The sequence below is a fragment of the Chanos chanos genome, chromosome 2, assembly GCF_902362185.1.
Source record: "Chanos chanos chromosome 2, fChaCha1.1, whole genome shotgun sequence".
Taxonomy (NCBI): Eukaryota; Metazoa; Chordata; class Actinopteri; order Gonorynchiformes; family Chanidae; genus Chanos; species Chanos chanos.
The window spans coordinates 54,639,646-54,660,480 of NC_044496.1; the positions used below are offsets into that span (position 1 = coordinate 54,639,646).

General features: G+C 41.9%; 1 protein-coding gene across 3 annotated transcripts in view; it reads right to left on the reverse strand.

Moving 5' to 3' along the window:
• mtus1a (microtubule associated tumor suppressor 1a) overlaps positions 1–17,325 on the reverse strand; it is a 34,266-nt gene extending 16,941 nt beyond the window's left edge. For 2 of the 3 annotated variants that reach the window (XM_030794228.1, XM_030794227.1), the window contains exon 1: positions 925–1,076. In XM_030794228.1, the coding sequence (XP_030650088.1) occupies positions 925–1,045 (121 nt within the window). In that variant the 5' untranslated portion in view covers positions 1,046–1,076. Of the gene's footprint in view, positions 1–924; positions 1,077–4,550; positions 4,668–5,124; positions 5,230–7,496; positions 7,695–9,768; positions 9,998–11,059; positions 12,991–16,985 lie in introns of those variants that run through there. The other variant, XM_030794226.1, reaches the window with a different exon arrangement.
• Between the last annotated feature and the right edge of the window lie 3,510 nt (positions 17,326–20,835).

A 20,835-nucleotide genomic window follows, 5' to 3' on the forward strand; every position in this document is an offset into this window, starting at 1 on the left:
CCCAGAGACAAGGTTGCAGATTTAGACGTTGTGCTGACTACAGCACATATGCTTGCATGCTCAATTTTTAAATCGATTTGAGCGCTGTAGAAATCACTCCTGTGGAAGTCTGTCAGCTGTTAAATTGGAAACATCCATTGGCCTAGATTAGCCTATGTAAACAGCAAACAACATTATAACATGAACACACAAAATCAAAATTGATTGTAAAGACTGTACCATAAACAACATCTTTATTTTGAGTGAGATGCTTCAAGTGAAATCTCACCCTGTGGCACTTAGTCGTAAATCATACCATCCAAATATAGTTTCATCTGATGGCATGCAGAATACATATCGCACATCCCCAAAGTACAGAGGATCCATATTTGGACATTTTCTATTAAAAGGAGAGGAATGACTTTAACAAACAAACAATCTCCAGTGTGACTTTTCCACGGGAACGGATCCTGTAGGGGAGGTTCTCACCAGGCAGCTTACCCCAGGCTTAACCTAGTCACTACAGCCCAAAGTAACCCTGCTCTGTTGTTGTAATCAGAGACACATGCTCGTCGTGTTTTTTGTTTGTTTGTTTGCTTGCTTGTTTGTTTTTTAAAGACACTTTCAGGTCTGAACACAACATTTTTAAACTAAGATGTCAGTTAGTTTCTAATTTTTGAGAGTAAGTGACTGCCTTCAGCTCGTAAACACACACACACACACACACACACACACACACACACACACACACACACACGTCTTAGCAGAAAACACACTTGGTCCCCAACACTGCCAAGGAGAAAAGCCAGTCTATAAATAGCACCAAAACATGCTAGACGACAAAACTAAATCTTGCAAGAGCTCCAAATAATTCCATGTTTCGTGTGTATGAAAAGCCAAGGTAAAACCACACAACAGCACTTTATGGTGTGGGATTTCACAAACCTGCTCGGAAAACCACGGTACTCTTCTTGCATCCCGACAGGAGCTGCAGATTCCGGAGTAAACCCTTGGCTGTCAGCTTCACGTGGATGTTGGAGAGTGAGAATTTGGGAGAGAACAACATCTCGCAAGCTTGAGCGGAAACGCAACTAAAAACTCTTCGGGAGCAACAGAAAATCGTAAATAGTCAAAAAAAAAAGAAGGAGGCTTCAATATATGCCTGCATTTTATGATCTTAGTGCCTTGTGGTCCAGCTTATAAAATGCACCAAAGCATAAAGAACAGAGAGAGAGAGAGAGAGAGGGAGAGAGAGAGAAAATGAGTGAGGGGGGAAAAAAAATCCACAACAAGACTAGCAGAGATCGCAAAGCGAAGAAGAAAATGAAGACCCCCCCCCTTCAGCTTTTTAAATCAGCACGATAGCGTTCTGCCCCCACGCTCAGCGAGGATCTGCTGCACGAGCCAGGGCTCGGGGCACTGAGAGGGGAGGGGGGGGAGAGGAGAGGAGGGGTCGCTTGGCAACACAGCCCTAGACAGATGTGACACAGGCAGAAAACCTTAATCCAGTCGTAGACGACAAGCTCTCATCCATTAGCTCTCAAAGCTTCAGAAGCATCTCTGTGCCTGGCAGTGCTGCTGCTATGGAAGTGGTGGATGCTGACTGAAAGGAGGGAGGGATGGAGGAAGAGACAGAGGGGAGAGGGGGAGTGGGCGGAGTAAGCAGCAGCAGAGCCTAGAGTGGGTAGTGCTATACCACAGGCTTCTCTCTCTCTCTCTCTCTCTCTCTCTCTCTCCTTCTCTCTCTCTCTCTCTCTCCTTCTCTCTCTCTCTCTCTCTCTCCCCTTCTCTCTCTCTCTCTCTCTCTCTCCCCTTCTCTCTCTCTCTCTCTCTCTCTCTCCCCTTCTCTCTCTCTCTCTCTCTCTCTCTCTCTCTCCCCTTCTCTTTCTCTCTCTCTCTCCCATGCACCCTCATTTGTTCTCTCACCCACTTCCACGGAGAGGAGGGAAAAAATGGCGGGAGGCAAGTGAAAAGCACACAGCGTGCGTGCGTGGCTGTGTCTGATGGATTGGGAGGAAAAAAAAAAAAGCCATGCTCATCTTTAGTGAGCTTCAATCATTACAGATAGACGAAAAACATTCCTTTAAATACGCTTCAGGATCTAAAGGTCCAAAGATGACTTGCTTTCTCTTTATAGAAATCAAGGTTTCAGAGCAAAAATATAATTTATGTGACTGATGATGTGAATCTTAAGAATCATAAAAAGGTAACCCTCTTGACTTGATTCAAACACTGGAAATGCATGATAATTTAAATCACTTATGAATATTATGTTTTCAAATAAATATTCTTGGGAACATCTAAAACAGACATGATGCATCATAAATTGAGCATCACAACACGCAGACACTAATGAACAGCAGAGATGTGAACAGCAGAACAAAAAGTCTCAGCGTTATGTAAAAAACTCATGGTATCGCTGCAGAGGCACATAAATTCAAAGAAAAATGAGGATTGTCATTGTAAATCACTGACTGGGTTAGACTAAATTGGTGCACTTCTGTGGTGCAAAGCTCTGGTGGTATTGGCGTGACTTTGAGCTGAGTGTGGCAAGAATACATGCCCTTAAGGCTTTGCCATGCTTGTTGCTTCCACTGTAAATACATCCATAATAAACTAGAGAGGAGCTCTTTCTGTCGGACTTCGTTTGTGGCCAGGAGACGCATTGTGAGATAAAGCCACAGATGCTAAACCGCTCTCAAACACACACTTTGGATGCCAACGAGAGCCCAGAAAACAAAGTGTGTGCCTCACGGGAGTCGTAATTTTACGTCTAAAGTGTAATTATGTTTACAAGGAGCACATGTGGAGAGGCGCTGACGGCAGCAAAAAACGCTACGTCTGTTCGCCTCAGACTGAAATTCAAATCCTAGAGAGCGTTAACATAAAATAACATTCTAAAACTTTGGCTCTCTGCTTGTGTACAGACTAACGTATCCCAAAAGATATGTAAAGCTTGGAATGCTTGTATGCCTGCAATTAAACTCGACATTTGTACACAAAACACTACACTCTACACGGCAATAAAAAGAGAATATCTTTACCCTAAAACCACAGTATGCTGGAACAAACTGTGATGGAGCACAAATGCCTACAGCCATAAGCAAGAGCCAATTCATAAATGTACTTGCATGTATCTTTTCTTTTTGTAAATACATGCAAAATGGCAGGCAAAATACAAAGATTATTTTACCTGGTGAGAGATTACATAGTTTGGATTAAAAACACATACTTCCTAAGACTACATTGCTGTTTTAAACAATTTGAGGTGAATATTTAGTATCTAATACATAAAAATAGCAGATCACAGCATCACAAGACAACAGATGGTCTGCCAGAGGGACCTCTGCTTCCCCAAGTCTGACCACATTTCAACTCACACAGGCACCCCCACACGAAGAGTGTTTCACTGGTGCCCTTGCTCAAAGCATAAAGAACAGAAAGAGAGAGAGAGACAGAGAGAGAGCGAGAGAGACAGAGAGAGAGAGAGAGAGAGGGAGAAAGAGAGAGAGAGAGAGAGAGAGAGAGAGACAGAGAGACAGAGAGACAGAGAGAGAGAGAGAGAGACAGAGAGAGAGAGAGAGAGAGGGAGAAAGAGAGAGAGAGAGAGAGAGAGAGAGAGAGACAGAGAGACAGAGAGACAGAGAGAGAGAGAGAGAGAGAGAGAGAGAGAGGTGATAAAGATAGCCCAAACAGTGTGTGATTCTGGCTTGAAGCCATTCGGTGACATTAGCTGAGGCTGACAACTCGGTATTAGCCAGGGTCCTCTGACGGAGCTGACACAGTGCGATCTTGCCCTGCTGAGGGAGCACACCAGAGGCCACATGGTACAAACCAACTGCCTCACGGAGTCAATATGGGGAAAAAAAAAAAAAAAAACACAGACAGAATGATGGATTACACACCCTGTACAAGCCACAAGTCCCACAAAAAACACTCTCTTCTCTGCTCTCCGGCAGACTCTACCACTGTGACTGATGGAAGCAGTCGCTGAAGCAGTATGAACCCAGAGACTTCCTCTGGCCTCTTAAATCTTATTTATTCTCTGGGCCTGACCAAAGTCTCTCTGATCTGTGCTACACAAGGAACTCAATACAGTGACCAGGGCAGGAGAGAACCTTTTGGTAAAGGTTCACTGCATTAAGTAAGCAGGATTCTATCCCATGAATAAAGTGTATTTTTCTCTTTTCAGATCAATGACTGGGCAGCGCACTTTCAATCAGCAAATGCGGGCTAGTGCTGCTTATCAAAGCAATGAATTATGTGAATTAACAGACACGTCATCAGGTGGGTTAGTAATGGCTTAGAGCCAGGGCACCCCACTCTGGCCATCACATCCGGTCAGATGAACAACTGGCTTAAATGTGTATCCACCATGTGATCATACCTGACTAGGAGAAGAGAGGGTGGATAACCTGAAGTACCTGACCCTTGAGGGCCACGAGTTGAGATTCTCTGGATTGCAACAAAAGTTCACTGCTCCAGGGTCGAACGTAAAAAAAAAAAAAAAAAAACCACTGTATGAATGAAAAGGCATCCTGGCCACATCCTGGCTGAACATTTGCTCCTACCTGAGGAAGCGCCGGTCGGTCGTACAGGTCGTGCTGCGTCTCTGGGTTTCAGGGGACTGGGCAACGACTTTGCTGAGCCTTGGCTGGAGGAGGCTGTACCTTTGCATCCTGTTCCAACTATTGTGAGAAACAGTTCTGTAAGTGAACCTCTGGGCTGCTCCGAAGCACTGAGCCATAACTGAGAGACCTGTTGCTAGCACCTTGTTTCTACCACCAGGAAGCTAATTTCTAGCCCTTAATAAAATCATCTCACGTTTAAAGTGTATCAGGAAAGAGAAAAGTCAGGATAATTAAAAGACAAATCATTAAATGTTGGTTAATGATCAATATGAAGGGGATATCACTAAGCTCACTTTATTTATTTAGAGACATTCTCACAATAGCCGCTTAATCTTTAGTCTAACCTTTTTAAACAGAAGTACTGTTGTAGCTGAATGGTCTAATTAAGGCAAAATACAGCAGACAAGTGAAACTCTGTGGGGTGGGTCGGGGGGCCCAAATACCCCCACCCCAGAAACCAACAAATAAAAACTACTTCACATGCCCATTCAGTCTCAGGACCAGTATCTCTCACCTGAAGGCGTGCTCCTGCTGGGGAGTGGGCGGAGTTTGACACTTGGCCCCGTAGTCTTATTTGACGGGGTTCTCCCTAAAATTCCTGAACATGGCTTTGTACAGTCTGAGGAGGAAAACACATACAAACATATGCAGCGTGCATCAAACAGCCATCCAGAGTCTCCCAAGCTCTAGTTTTATAAAAGTGTGTATGCATTGCGCAAGTGGGAAAGAAATACTGAATATGCACAGCGGTTTTTCCATTAATCAGATGGGAAGAATCCCAGTGAGCTTTCATAGAAAGATCACTTCCCTACAACATACAAAGCGTTTCATTGAGCATAACGCCCTGCATGGTGTTACTGTGTTACCAGGGCAACAGAGATAGAGCCAGCCAAGACAGCTTTACCATTGTTAGAAATCACAGCAAAACACAGCAAACAGATGACATTAAAACCAAGCCTAAAGAGCTATTATGAAAGGGAAAAAAACCTAAACATACATAAACCCAAGCATACATAATCAAAAGACCACAAAGAGAATATACTAGATTGAATAACAAACTGTCTGGGTCTGACCCAATTGTTCATTTTTTAAGATTAACGTCTCTCTGACAAGCAGATGAATTCTACCTTGATGCAGACAGATCAAAGACACACGACAATGTTTGTCTACTTACTTTCCCATAGCTGTGTTTTATGCTTCCAGTGAAAGATAGTTAACAGGGGAATGATACAAAAGCGATAGGATCCAATAAGGAGACATGTCAAAAGAGTCAGATCAAACTGGGAACATGTACTGGTTTGGGGAACCAAAGTGGAATTGGTGAAAACGTGCACAGAAAATTCTGTCCAAGTGCAGCTCCTAAGGCCTCCCTGAGCAGACATGGGTTTGTTTGGCTAGATCCTCACAAACAGGATGAAAACAAACAAATCCGCTGGTATGAATCAAAACCCCGTAATCGTATTCACGCGAGCTGTTTCCATGCTTCTCTCCAAGTGAACTGGAGTGGAACAAACCCTGCCTCCCAGACATCTGGGAGTGTGGAGCCCAGTTCATAGAAGAGCATATCCATCAACCAATGAGAAAGTAGAAGGCTAATGAAGATGCCGAGAGGGAAAAAAAAGACTCATTGTCTGCTTGGGTTTCCCTTGTCAGTCTAAAAATCGAAGAAATGCCAGTGGCCTACATTTTAACCGTATTCTAACCTAACCCCACGCAAACCCATCGAAAAACATGACCTAGACAATGATGGGATCTCTGAACACCAACAATAATTACTCCCAGAAAGCAGGTGTTTGACAGATTGAAATACTTCGATCTTAATTTCTGCCCACTAAATCTGTGTACCCCAGACTTAACTGCAGTAAGAGGCTTAGAACCAGATGTGAGGGGAGTAAGCTTTCGGGGCATTATTATGGTTTTACACTGAGTGAGATGTGTGTGTGAGAATGTAACCACTACACAACACATAGACTGTTTTAATGAAACCATTTCTGGGGGACCTAATGTAATGGCAAATATAAGTAATGATTAATAGTCACACTGAGGGAATGTTCTGGGCTGCATGTTTGGGATGTCACTGACTAACCAGAGTGGGTCAGGATGTATGAGGTTAATCCCGTGTGCTCTGACCAGTTGTGTCCTCCTCTGATGAGAGTAAAAATCCTTCTCAATTGTCTTCATGCTGTCCTATCCCCACACAGTGCAGATGAGACTGGTTGGAGCGTGCTCAGTGTATGCGTTATAGGCACTGCAGAGCACATAAATAAACCAAGCTCCAAACACACACAGAGCAGAGCTTGCACAGTCAGCCTGGAGTTCCACTGGGACCATAAGTCATTCAGTTCACATACCTCAGGGTGAGCCATGCTTGCTTCTCCTATGTGGATTCTACACATAAGACTTAACACCACTGAACCCAGACGGGGGTGATACAAAGGACCAGCAATACCTCCGCACAAATAAACTTCAGATAGGTTTAATCTAAGTCCTCAGTACTGCATACTCAATGCTATGGGCATACAAACAGGTTGAAAATGCAACAAAAAACAGGTTATAAAACAGTATGAAATGCCATCTTGCAGAGGCTGAGCAGACTGCATTAAAAGAGCTGTGAATGCAGTATGTTTCTGTGCTAACTGTAGGAATTATTCATTACAACCTGGAGCAGAGCACACCTGACATGCCAGAAACAGACTGCAGCAACCGCAAAGCCCTGGGCTTCTTCAGCATGACGATTCTGTGTACACTCTCCAAACAGTCTAAACCACACAAATCTGTCTGAATGGCACATTACACAGCACGGGGATTATTTGATTGGCAAAACGTTGCGGTGCAGTTGACCTGAACGGACTGGTGGACATTAAACGGCCCACAGGAAAGGCTCACCTTGCTTGGTTTGTCCAGCGGTGTAAGAGGATTTGCTGGGGCTCTTGTGGGGGGCTTGGGACTTTACAGGCAACCTGGAGCTTGCCCCAGGCATGTGTGCATGGATGGGGGGTTTTCCAGTGTTCAGGGTGGGTTTGGAGCTGGTCCCCACGGCAACAGTGTCACATGGGCCTTCCGTCAGACGCATTTTCTGATTGTCTGTAAAATGCAAGGCACAGTCACTGGGCAGGATTAAACATGAGTAAAATAAAACATGGTGCTTTTAGGCAATTGTTTTTAAGGATAAGCACAGTGGGACCAAGTTCCATTTGAAATGGAGCAATATACTTAAGATGCGAGAATTTCTATTCTAAAAATGCCAAAATAATAATTACAACTACATTTTTGTTACTATCTTTTGGAAAATGAGAATAGAGCTTGCTGTTTTTTTACGCTGGGATACACATATAGTAATTGAAAGTACAGAAATGAACATACAGAAATTGAAGTATAAAAAATATTGCATGTTTCAATATGACAAAAGTATAAAAAGAAACAAGATCCAAGGTCAGAAAAAAATGTTTCTTGTACATCCATTTGAGAACTCAGGACTCTTATTTCAAACCAAAATGCTACTGTTCACGGCTTTACAAATAACATCCTACGTTAATCTGTCAGGTTAACTGGAAGTCAGCATGCTCACACACGTGCACGTGATACGGTTTATTTATGTTCAACACTTCTACGGAAAGGAGAGCGAAGTTCATGGAATCTAAAGGGTTAACGTCGAACAAGAGCTGCGGTCCAGATGTGCAATCGCAAACGCTGGAACTGCCAAAGAGCGCGAGTGTTCAGTATATCAGAGATCAACATACATTTACCGTAAAGCTTAAATAAGAAAGACTGGGGGAAAAGAGGGACAAAAATTGCTGTTTGAACTTCAGAATCTTTTTGGCTGTAGCACACATGAGACACAGCGGGATTCCACCCATGTCAAGGACTTTGATCCAAACACGTCGTCTTGAATGGTTAATCAGCAGCACACAACACAACAGTGAATTTCCCTCCCTTGTCTTTTCTATTATCTTTACTGCTTTCCCTTCAAAACCCCCTCCCTACAACTCCTGCTCTCCGCAGGAACTACAAAAAAAGGCCGTTACGTGGAGAGAGGCCGGTATTTATCAGTGTCCCATAGAGAGGCACAAAGATAGGGAAGGTACATCTGTATCCTCCGTCATACCCAAGAGACTTAAACATACGCTTTCTTCATTAGAGGCAGGAAAGCGGTTTTCGTGATTCTGTAGAATGTCTGCCCTCTAATGGTAATACCAAGAACTGCAGCCAAATCAATAACTGCGTACAAGTTCCTCCAAGCAAGGAAAAACATACGCTCTGTCCTTTTCTTTCACAAAGTGCGTAAGAATAGCAGGAAATAACCAAAATAAACTGCTACTAAGCAGGTGTGATAAATTTGAAAAGCTACACCCTGAGCTGAAGAAAACATTACATCATAAAGTGAAAAAGAATAAAAACAGCCCAAAGTCATCTGACATGGATCTGACAAACTAACAGGATGCTGTGAATAGTACCTGGCTGACAGCAGCTGAGGTTTTACTGTACATTTTCTCTACACTGCAAGTCCTTTAAAAACTGAATTGCTGCCCGGGTAACATAGTAACAATGTAGTCTAATTGTAAATAAGAGCTGAATAATTCAACATGCAATTATTTCAGTCTGATCCCTCTACTGTCGCCAATACTCACTGGTATCAAAGTCCATAAAGGAGAGCCCTTTTACATTGTGTGAAGAGAGAGCAGTATCAGTCACACTGCCACAGGCTCCGCTTATCTTGACAACGTTTCTCACATGTTACATTCACTGTCAGTATGTCTGATAAATGTCGGTCTGAATGAACAACTGTTCCTTTTTGATCAACGCAGAGCACTTAACAAATTAAGTCTGACTTCTTTCTGCCAGCCTCTATGTGGTGTGAAATCTGAGCGTCTCTAGAGAAATGTTTATTACATAACCAAAGGCTACATTCAGTCTAAAATGTACTTTTCTCATTACAGCTGGAACACAGAGTTACAGTGAAATATGTGCATTTACATACGAGAGCACCCACCAATCAGAGGAGATCAGTCTGGGAACAGAATAAACTGTACATTTTAAAAGTACACTACGTTTCTTAAGTAAAGCAAACGTGTGTTAAATACCACTTGACGGGAACACATTTATGATGGAAAAACATTTTGATAAACTCAGCATAAACTCAGTCAAAGTTATGTCTTACCTCTTGGTGTGTTCACTTTACTCCTTTGAAGAGGCATGTCAGTGTTAGAAGAGCCATCTTTCCCTGCGCTGCCTGGCTTCTGCTTTGTTTTGGAAGGTGGCGGACGAAGGTTTGCAGCTGGATCTCGGGACGATGGGGCACCTCCTGCCCTGCCTGGGGATGGCTGAGGTCCAAATTTTCCTTTACTCCACTCACACGTGGCCGATTCCGCTGGCTTGGATACAGCTGCCTGCAAGAGGAGTTCCCTTTCACTTAAGTGTTCCCACGTTAGGAGCCCAAAGTTTCGGCCCCTTACGCTCGCAACAGCGTTGGCCATTTTACAGTTGAAACGGTTTCTTCCTATAGGGAACTCATGCAGGATCAGAACTCAGTGGCTATTGTACTACAGTTCCCTTGGGATTCTACAAGTCCCTGCCAAGTTTTTTTTCCACCCTCTCTCCTATTCTATAAACATGGTGCAAGTGTGTGCACATGGATAACATTTTCCAGACACCCATCATAACGGAATCTTGTCAGTGTCTGAGAGACACATTTAAGAGCATTTAAAATGGACAATGAGAGAACCAAAGTGTTTAAAAAAAAAAAAACCCAAAAAAAACCCCAAACCAACCCGAGATTTTTTTCATTTTAAATGAATCAGCCTTGATCTAGGCTTCTGTTTATGAATTTCTGTTTCCACACCTCACAAGCAGAGACTATTCATTTTACTGAGTATCAAAATGTTGATTTTAACTGAATTAGGTTGAGTTGATGAACAGTGCAAAAATCAGATTATTGCACAGTGAGCAATGTCAAACGTAGCATTATCAAAGCATTATCAAATGTATGAAACATACTGAGGGCAATTTGCTCATGTCTGCACAACCTTTCAGTTCAGTAAGGCTGTATGAATGAACAGCATCAGTCCCCTTCATGGCTTACAACACTAACAGTTTGAAAACGTATAAAAATAAAATGATACCAGATAAAGCTATATATATAGTTTCATTTATTAAATACATTGTGGATTAAACGTACGGCAAATGTTATGTCTGAAAATCAATGGTTTTGTCCCCACTTTTACTATAAATCATCTTACTGAGGAAAAAATATTTACTGGAAAATGAACCTGAACTATTTCTGAACAACTCCAAATCACATCTGAGTACATTCAGACAAAACATCTCACGCCTCAAAAATGGAAAAAAAAAAAAAAGCGGATCATATTACAGACTACATTTTCACACTCTAGCCCAATCCACGGTATTTATCATCAGCAAAGCTCAAGCACATAAATCTAAGATGCACTTACCACCAGACTGATTTTCTGATATCCTCGCTGTCCATCCAGTGACCCATTCCTCTTTCTGTCCTCTTTGGAAGGCACTTTCCTGCCTGGATGTTTGACCGCAACATTCTGATTTGGAATGTCTGCAGTAGTGGAACTTTGAGCAGCGCTGAAGATGACTCGTGACTCCTTTTGATCCGGAGTATCTCCACTTGTTTTGGACAAGCAAGCGCTCTCTGACCATCGGCGTGGCCTGGAGATAGGAACGACTGACTTTTCCTGGCAAGTGGACGACCGTGGTCTTTTGGTCCCTTTGGTGCTTTGCTCTCTCTTTGGGACGCTCTTAACTGGCATGACTGTTGATTTGGGAGCACCAGAGGTAGCAGTTTTAGCAAGGGGCGACTTTAAGTGTGAAGAATGAGAGGTTTTCATAGTTTGGCTTTCAGTAACTTGATTTGAGTGATTTAGCGTAACCTTCAACGTGGCTTGACTCGACTGCTTTGAAGGATTAGGGGGTCGTGACACGACTTTGGATTTAACGTTTCTGAAGTCTGGCTTGGGAAATGTTTTTATTTCCACTTTGTGGCTTTTGGCTGCTTTTGTAAGGGGAGTTCTGGCAATCCCAACGGACTTCAAGTTCAAACCGCCCTGCTGTTCTTTCGCGGCATGGACCAGAGGGCTCCGGACATCACCCTTCTCCCTCATGAGGGGTGACTCCGTGAGGGACAGCAGGCAAAAGGTCTTATTGCTCACAGACTGGACTGGAGTTGAGGTCTGGGCGTTGCAGCTGGTGTCTAAATCCTCGGTGCCCGACAGAAAGAAAGTCTTTCCCTCTGCTGAAAGAGACTGTGTGGATCCTCCTGTGAAACACTGTAGTTTCTCCACTTCCAGAGCAATTTTTCTCTGCTGTACAGGGGTCAAAGACTCATGTCTAGTGGTAGCTGAATTCAAAAGAGACGTAGACTTCCCCTCCTCCGTTCTGTGCTGAGGAGCAGGAGGAGTTTCAACAATGTTCCCCTCTAGAACAAAAGTCTGATCTTTTGGTCGGATGAAGGTGGATCCCGACGGTGGGAGCTCCACGTTCTCTCCTCCTGTGTTGGCGTGGAGCCCCTCACAGACATCAGGGAGCATGCCAGACAACAAGGCCATGTCAGAGGGTACATCTGAGGGGTCTATGGACTTTTCTAGAAAGGATATGCTGAGCGGTTGGTCGGATTCATGCAGGAGAAAGCTGTTCCCCCTCAGAACCATCTCCCCGGAGCTCACCGAGCCTCCGTTCTCGATGGAGCTACCGCGGGAAAGAGCGTACGAGCCCGGGTCAAAGCTCTCTCTGTCTGCGGAATCTGGGGAGGATTCTGAAACTCTGTCACTGCTCTCAACACTGCCACTCTCGACGCTGTCGGCGTTCCCATTATCCGAGCCAGCGTTCCCATTTTGTAAACCTGTTGTTATTACCAGTGCCATATTCTGGTTCCAGTTTTCAATGTTGGTCTTCATGTAATCCAGAATGGAAGCGTTACTCTGCTCCACAGGAATCTCAGAAGGCAAAACCTGTTCACGATCAGCTGAAATGAAGGAGTTGTCCGGAAACGCGTTTCTGTCATTGCAGCAGCTGACTGAAGTTATTTCACTATTACAGCACCCAGGCATCTCCATAACACCATGATTGTCTTTGCTGCTATTGGTAAAATTATTGCTGGATGTCAGCGAATCCAGAGAAGAGTCTTTTGGACAGGGCATGTCATTACCGTTCTGGTCTTCCGAGGGACTTGATAAGTACATGCTTCTAAATGGAGCATCCATGATTAGTACTAATAGAGATTCTCACATCAGAACTCACTCAGGAGTGAGTGATCCAATTGCTATGCCTAGTGTAGGTTTGAGAATAACTGTAGACTGACATGAACTCTTGCTATTTCTTGTTCACGTTGGCCTCAGTTCTCAATCACTCCTACCTGAAAAAACAAACAACAACAACAAAAAAAAAAAACAAAGAGAGAGAAATATGTACTTGAAATCTTCCGTTGTATAATTTGTAAAAACAGAAAACATGTGGAAGGAAAAGAAAAACAAAGACAAAAGCGTAAGGTCAGCATTCTCAAACATTAAAAAAGTGTGTAATGCTCTACAGCAAGCTTAATTTTAAATATTTACACAAGATGTGTATGATTTGCAATGAAGATTCACACCACCAGACATGTTTAGCTTGGCTTGCGCAATATGTTCTAGATCTTAAGATCATGTACTTAAGAGCCAAGTTCCTTCACTTGAACACCTCACTTGGCATTCACAGAACGAGCTCTTACTGTTTATTAATGGAAACCAGCCAAAAACAGGTAATGAGAACAGATTAAGACATTGTATAACAAGCCTCTTCCGTTACATAATGGACAACTATTATAATCATTAGCAATTCAGCACATCCTGTGACAAAACAAGTAAACAAAATGCATACATCATTCAAACAGCTGATGCCTATTGTATGTATATAAAATCTTATACACTTTCAAAATTAATGACCAATCCTGTGTGTGGAAATATTAGAATGACTGACCATTATTTAATAGAATACTGTGGTATGGTCATGAGGCCTGTTTCTGCATAACAAACATGAATACGTGAGCTAAATAATTTGACTTGCATTTAAAAGTAAGGGTTAGGAAATCATCATTTTATCTCATCAAATTTCTATTGGGCAAATGAGCTTTTCAACACAGTTCAGTACTTAGAGCCAAGACTATTGCTTTATTCTAAATTCAACCTTGAAACACATGACAAAACTTTTTTTTTTTTTGGCATTAAAGACTTAGTATGTTACTCTACGCACCAGAGTAGCATTGTGACAACGGGTATTAGGAAGACAAGCACCAAAAAACATGTATGTTTCCTCACATGCATAAATTAAAAGACTGTCAAACTATTCTTCTTGTTGACTGAAATTTGACCTTGATTACCGTCTTTGTGCCTCAAGGTTACAGACCTCGCTAATTAAACTAGTTCTGAGTCCATGACAGTATCGCAACACCCTGCTAAATTGTTAATGGCTCCTGTTGCAAAATGCATACATTCGAGACCTACAAACTGCCTTCAAAACCTAGTATCAAAGCATTCTGTTCTTCTACAAGCAAGCATCCAAGTGGGACTAATGCACACTACGCTCCATTTTTACTCTTCCTCCCATTCAATTTCAAAACAAACACTAAAAATAAAACTCACTATCTTGTTTTTGCCATCACAGATGAGTCAAGACATTTATGGGTACCGAATCTACACAGTATATTAATGCTGAAATAAGTATACATTTTACCTACAAAATCTACGTGTTTTCAGTATTTTGAGAGGCCATCCTATTGCTTAAAACATAATTCAAAGCAACAATGTGACAGGGGTATCGGGGGGGATTGGGGACACAGAACTATTGTGAATAAGCCGTCTGTTGGGGTGTGTGATTGTGTAGCGAGTTTTTAGATGCATGACCAGTCAGGAAAACAGAAAAGGGGGCCATGTTAGGGTCAGAAACAACTCTGCTGCTTAAAATGAGAGAGAGAGGCACCAAAACGCTAATGAAAACACCCTGCAGTGGTTTGTTGCGTTTGCTTTAGTGAACTAACAGGGACAGCACTGCCAAGCTGACCAGCCCCAACTCTAAACAAAGGCTTAGTGTGACAGAGCCAAGAGAAAGTGTAAGATATCAGTGCACAAATACATGGAAAAATGTGCCAACCAGAGCTCACTGCATTACAATGAGCTAATGACCTCTGGCTGATTTGAGTAAAAGAAACGTCTTGCATTTCAATCAAGTCAAAACAATCATCCGAGAGTTAATAAGTAAATAAAAAATGTGAAAAGACTTTAAGTAAGATGTGGAAAGAGATGGAACAAAACAAAAACAAAAGTTTGGGATTATACCGTTGGTACATTTTTACAGTCTGTCTGCTCAAGTTATGATCAAAGTGCCATACTCAGCAGGAGAGGAAGTAGTTGGGAATTATTCTCAATGGTTGGAAGGACAAAACAAAACAAAAAAAACCTTTGCACACTAACGTGCTTCGGTTCAATACAATATGTGAGGAAGGGAGTGTTCTCAGGAAATTTCTGTGGAAACTAAGCAATGCTTGTATCAGAAGACAAACTTATAAACTGCTTACAGCCAAACAAGAACGATTAAACATTAACAGGTACACATGGTACTATGTATAAACAAGGAATTTCTTGAAAAACAAAAGGGAAAAAAATTGCTTCACAAAAGGTGATAGAGTGACCTAATGAGATTAACAGGAGTCTTAAATAACATGACCCGAGATAAGGTCCAGAGACCATGAAAAACATCCAGTCTTGAAGACAAAGGTACCAACAAAATAAGACGACAGTTATTATAATCTTACAACTGTTGAATTTATACTTGCATTTTTTTTTTGTTCATTATTATTTAGAAGAGTATATAGTTACTATGGCCTCTGAAGCCTCTGCTAAGAAAGTGTTACATACAACAACATAAATGGTATCCATAGTAGTGCATAGATGGATATCTAGTTTTTGATTAACTGTTAGCAAAGAAAGCATAGCTTTAAAGTTTGGACTGGCACTATAAAAACTGGGTTCAGCGGCTGTTACTTTAGCAATAGTAATGGGTGCACTGTATGTAAACCAGGTGGATTCATGGAAAAATTATGAAGCTAGTGTTGATCATAGTAATCAAAACGCCATCAAAATGCCAACAAAACTGTTCGCACTGGCATGTACACATCAGGAACCTAGCATTTCACATCATGGAAACTGCTCAGGCACAAAACCATTTTAGAGTCATGAACCTTCAAGCACCAGCACAAAATCAGCCATTGGTAATAATAATAATTATACGGTTACTCTTCACATCACGCTCTGTTGTGTGACAGCATCAAGATGTGAAAATATTTTAATTGTATACTTGACATTAGAAGGTTCTTCGGGCCCAGCAGTTTTGTGAAACAAGGTGAACTTGCACGGGACGTATGAAAGTATGAAAAAGACTGAGCAACGGAATGCACATGCAAACCACAAGAATCTACAATAAATAAAAAAAGAGACTTTTTTTTTTTTTCACAAGAACTATCATTTAGAGATTTGTCGCCAAGGATACACAACATACACGCCGCGCCAGATTTCAGAGGTCTCTAATTAAAATCTGCTTCCGTGCCAGAAATGCAGAGTGACAATCCATTCGTCAATGTCTTGGCAGAATGAAAAGCTTTCTGTGGGAAACAGACTGCATTGCTTAGTCACTCCCAGGCTGAGTGTCTGAGCCAGGGATGGGCATTAAACGCACAACTTCCACTCTGTTCTCCCTCTCCACACGGAATGCTGCTGTAATATGCTTCAGAAACGCTTACGAATCTCTCAGGCGACAGTGGAAAAAAAAAAAAAAGAAAAAAAAAAGAAAAAGGTAGTCTGAAGGAAGTTCGTTGAGTCAAAGGGCGATATTCAGCAGTGTTGGTTTTATATGAAAACTCAGGGAACTCATGTTGCTTAAGTCCATATTTACACTGCCTGTGCAAACCACTGAACACAATGACGTGTCTGTTTATGACAGACGGGGCACACAGCAAAATAAAAATGAACTCTCAGATCAGAGCCAAAAATAAACAAGAAAACTGAGATTTTGTCGATTAAAAAAAAAAAAAATTATATATATATATATATATAGTTGATCTACATTCAATGGCATTTCATTCACATAAACCACAACATCAAGTCCAGCTTCAAAACACCCTGGACTCTCCTTAAAACCCATCTATGAAAGAAGTTCAGTCTAGCTGTAAAATCAAGCAATCTATAAACAAGCCATGCTTGAGTAGAACAAGTCCCTCACAGTATATTACAATAAGAAAGTGGTGGTTTATTTTGTTCCAATAGTTAACGAGTTCCAGCCTCGGGTGGTTGAGAAGCAAGCTTAAACTGTGAATGAACCTACCAGTCAAAACAGCATTACGCCGGAGTGCAACATCTCAGCGAAGCTCCCACTCATTCATCCGCTTTCATCCGCTGATCTGCCAGGGCTCCCTCTCAGCACCAATCGCTTTAGTGCTGTGCAAAGCATTACCAGTGAGCAAACACTCAATCTATGTGTGTGTGTGTGTGGCTATGCGTGTGTACGTACGTGCGTGCGTGCGTGTGTGTTTCAGTAAAACGGGCAACCCACTCCTTCCAAGACACTAATCAAACTAATCAACTTTCCCAGCCTCTTCTCAGTCAGAGCCGACCATGCATCAGTAACACGCTCCTAAAACTCAAAAGCCTGCAGAGACAGGACTATGCCACATTGTTGTCAGGTTTTGGTTAGCATACCTTTGGCTTGGTAGATTGGATACGCTCTGACACGCCTCTGCTCACGCTGTGTGCAGCTCAAGGTCCAGCGCAGGCCTCTGTGACCCCACGTGGTTCTGTGGAGCTAAGTTTACAGTGGGGATCAGCCAGTTACCTTATCCCTGAACAAGACCCTGTGTGAGAGGGAGGGGCCTAGGCAAACCTAGCCCAAAGCAGCATTCACTGTTGCTAAGCAGCCAAAGTCCAGTGCTTCTTTCATGAGTAAGATCAGACCCAGCGCCGTCTTTGTTTTTTTCCAAACGGGCTTGAAATTGAGACCACACAACCGAGAGGGAACACACACACACACACACACACACACACACACACACGTACCAATTTCTATTCTGACACCTTGTAACTTGAGGGATAACAAATACTTATTTTTTCACTGAAACCTGACACAAACATGACAATGAAACAAACAAACATGACAGAAACAATTAAAATCTTTCTAAACACTGCAAATTTCTGTACAGCAGCATTAAAATCAAGCATTATATTTAATGAATTCGACACTTTAAAAAACAAAATGTAGAACTTTACCGCACTTCATTTAGAAAACCCCTCCTGTAAAATTAAGAGAGAGAGAGAACAAAACCAAACCACACTGAGTTGTTTAGTAAACACAGTTTTAGATCAGCAGCAACTGTAGTTACGTAACCGCTAACTGGGATAAAGGACATGAACTAGTAAGCTAGTGACCTAAAGGTTGATCCCACCAGCCAGAACAGTTAGTGCTATTCCTGCCTAATCCATATAAGGTCCTTAGGCCAGACAGAGAAAACATAATCTTGGCACACAAAAGAACACATATAAAGAAGGCCCAAACCATTCCATACCATTGCTTAATGAGGTCCATTTGAATTGTGCATGATCAGCTATTCCCAAATACAGCTTCATTTTAAAGGGCAGCAGTATACAAGACATGTGCTGATTTATATCTCCATGACACAGCAGGCAGCTCAACTGTAGAATAAACCCTGCATTGTATCTGTAATACGGCACTTCTCAGAGTGTGAAGCTGAGTGCACTTTGGAGTAATTTAATAGATAATTGCTGTTCTTTGATATGAATGCCAGCTCTCAAGATTATGGTGAACTGTAAACGCTGCCCATTTCCACTTCTCATCATCAAGTCAGAAATCCCATCATCTGATGCCAACTTATCAAAATACCAAAAAAAAAAAAAAGGTGTCATTTATTTTGTATTGATATTCAGTCAAACTCCTTCAAAAATGTCTGTTACAGCCAGTCCTTAATTCAGACAAATGGTGAAGAGTGCCAAGCTGAGATGGACTTAAACAACAAGCGTGTTCCACAAGGCATTTCTGAGCCAGATAGCTTGAGAGAAAATCCAATACTGTCCAATAACAACGTTAATTATCTGCCTGCTTAGTGGAAAGTTCTGACTATTGGCTCAAGTTATCTGGCTAACTGACCAATCCTGTTTTGTGGAATGACTCTCTGCTCTGACATATGAACTTCAGGGCCCTTCTTCAATGCCACATTTCACAACACTTCCCAGTGAATCAAAGAGCAAACAGGGCTTGCTCTTACAATTGATCATTTAGCCCCACAAACACTGACGTATACAGTTCCCAGTAAAAGCAGTAAAAGACTGAGTGACTCATAGAACTGTTCCCCTGGAAACTGGTTAATATTCCACATGAGAGGCATTTCATCTTAATTAAATATACAATATATAAATAAGTTTCGAAAGACTGAAAATGTGTTAATGCCACCCACAACAGGCTCCTCTGAACTATGCAAAGCATGAAACTCTGCAACTAAACATAGAACATGCAACTGAAATGAAATTCAGAAACTATTAATTACACTGGAAATACACTTGCCAAGGTGCTCACAGGAGGAGGACTGGAGGTTGCAGCTGAGGAGCGAGGGTGGGGTTGGGGGGGGGGCAGCTGGAATGGACTCTTGTTTGTTTCTTTTAACTTGCACTGCTCCACCTCCTCCTTCTCATGAGGTCATCCCTCCCTCAGAGGCACAACCTATTTCCTGAACGCCACCACCCAAATTGTCTCCTGCACCTGACGTAGACATGCAAGACAGCTATTTGGGAGGTATAAGTGTCTTTTCTAAAAATAGAGTTTGGGGGTAAACACAGTTGTAAAGCTATAGTGGGAAGAGAACATTTAGTTGTGTACTCGACCTACAGTGCAGCAAATAAAAACTGGTTAATGGAAATAAGTTTCTTCTTTTAGAAAACCGTGGGCTTTGCATTTACTTTAGCAGAAAATATCACCTCATGTTATGTTTCTTGGCATATATTGAAATCAACTCCTTAGATAATTCAACAAAATACATGACTCATTAAATGGGCTTTGTAAGAACATTTTAAATGTTTTTCATTTGATGTCAAATGGTAGAAACAAAATTTGATCTCTAAATTTTTAATTGGTGTTACCCGAAGTTCGGGAGATACCAAGTAACCACATTCAGAAGGATAAACCAATTTTTCAGATTTTTCAGCTGTTTCCAGGGGAAAAAAAAATACAAATGCAACTTGTGGTTTATGAACAGGTGATTTTAGGGGCCTTAGTTCAAAGTCAACGCAGCAGAAATGAATCATGTTTAATGCTTAAGGTGCCAGAGAGATATTCATTTGTCAGGAGAAAGTGAACCCTGTGAAGGTCAGCACTGTGAGATCAGTAGAGATATGGGGAAAAAGCGCATGCGTCACCTGCGGTTTCCTACACATATTGACACTATACAGACATCAAAATACCATGATATAACCTCTGGGTTTAGTGAAAATCAAAGAATGCCTTAATGTGACCCTTATTTCTGTTTTTCTTTTTTTTGGGGGGGGTCATGGCAACAAGTTGCAGCAAACACAGTAGCCTAAAAACGGCCGGTTTTCTGCATGTACCCTCAAATGGACCAGCTTCAGTTTCCCATACTCGTTGTGAACAAAAACCCACTTTAATCATACTCTCTATGACTCTCATGATTTTAGTTGTTTTGGACAATGATGGGCTACTTGTAGGCTAAACATTAGGAGGTGTTGGAGTGAACAGATCATAGTGATGTGGGCCAAGCTATGTCAGCTTTAATGTCAGTTTCATGAGGAAAAATGGAATTGGAGGAAAGACACCACTTTGAAAAAAAAAAAAAAAGTAAGTTTGAATGAATGATGGCAAATCAGCTTAGGTGCCATCAGTAAATGGTGCAATGGCTGGATGGTACCTCTGGGCATTTTAATAATGACTGACGACCACAGACTCCCACTAAAGAAGAGGGAAAAAAACTGCCAAGAAAGGGTGCCAGCACATCTTAACCCTCTTGATTACAAATACAAGTAGCCTATTTCACTGAATTAGTCTTAAAAAGCCCTCGATACTCCAGCATTCATTTAAGACAAGCAAAATAAAGCTACACTAAATGAAGCTGCTGAATTATATTTGGGTCTGTTTAAAATGATAGGAGATAACACAC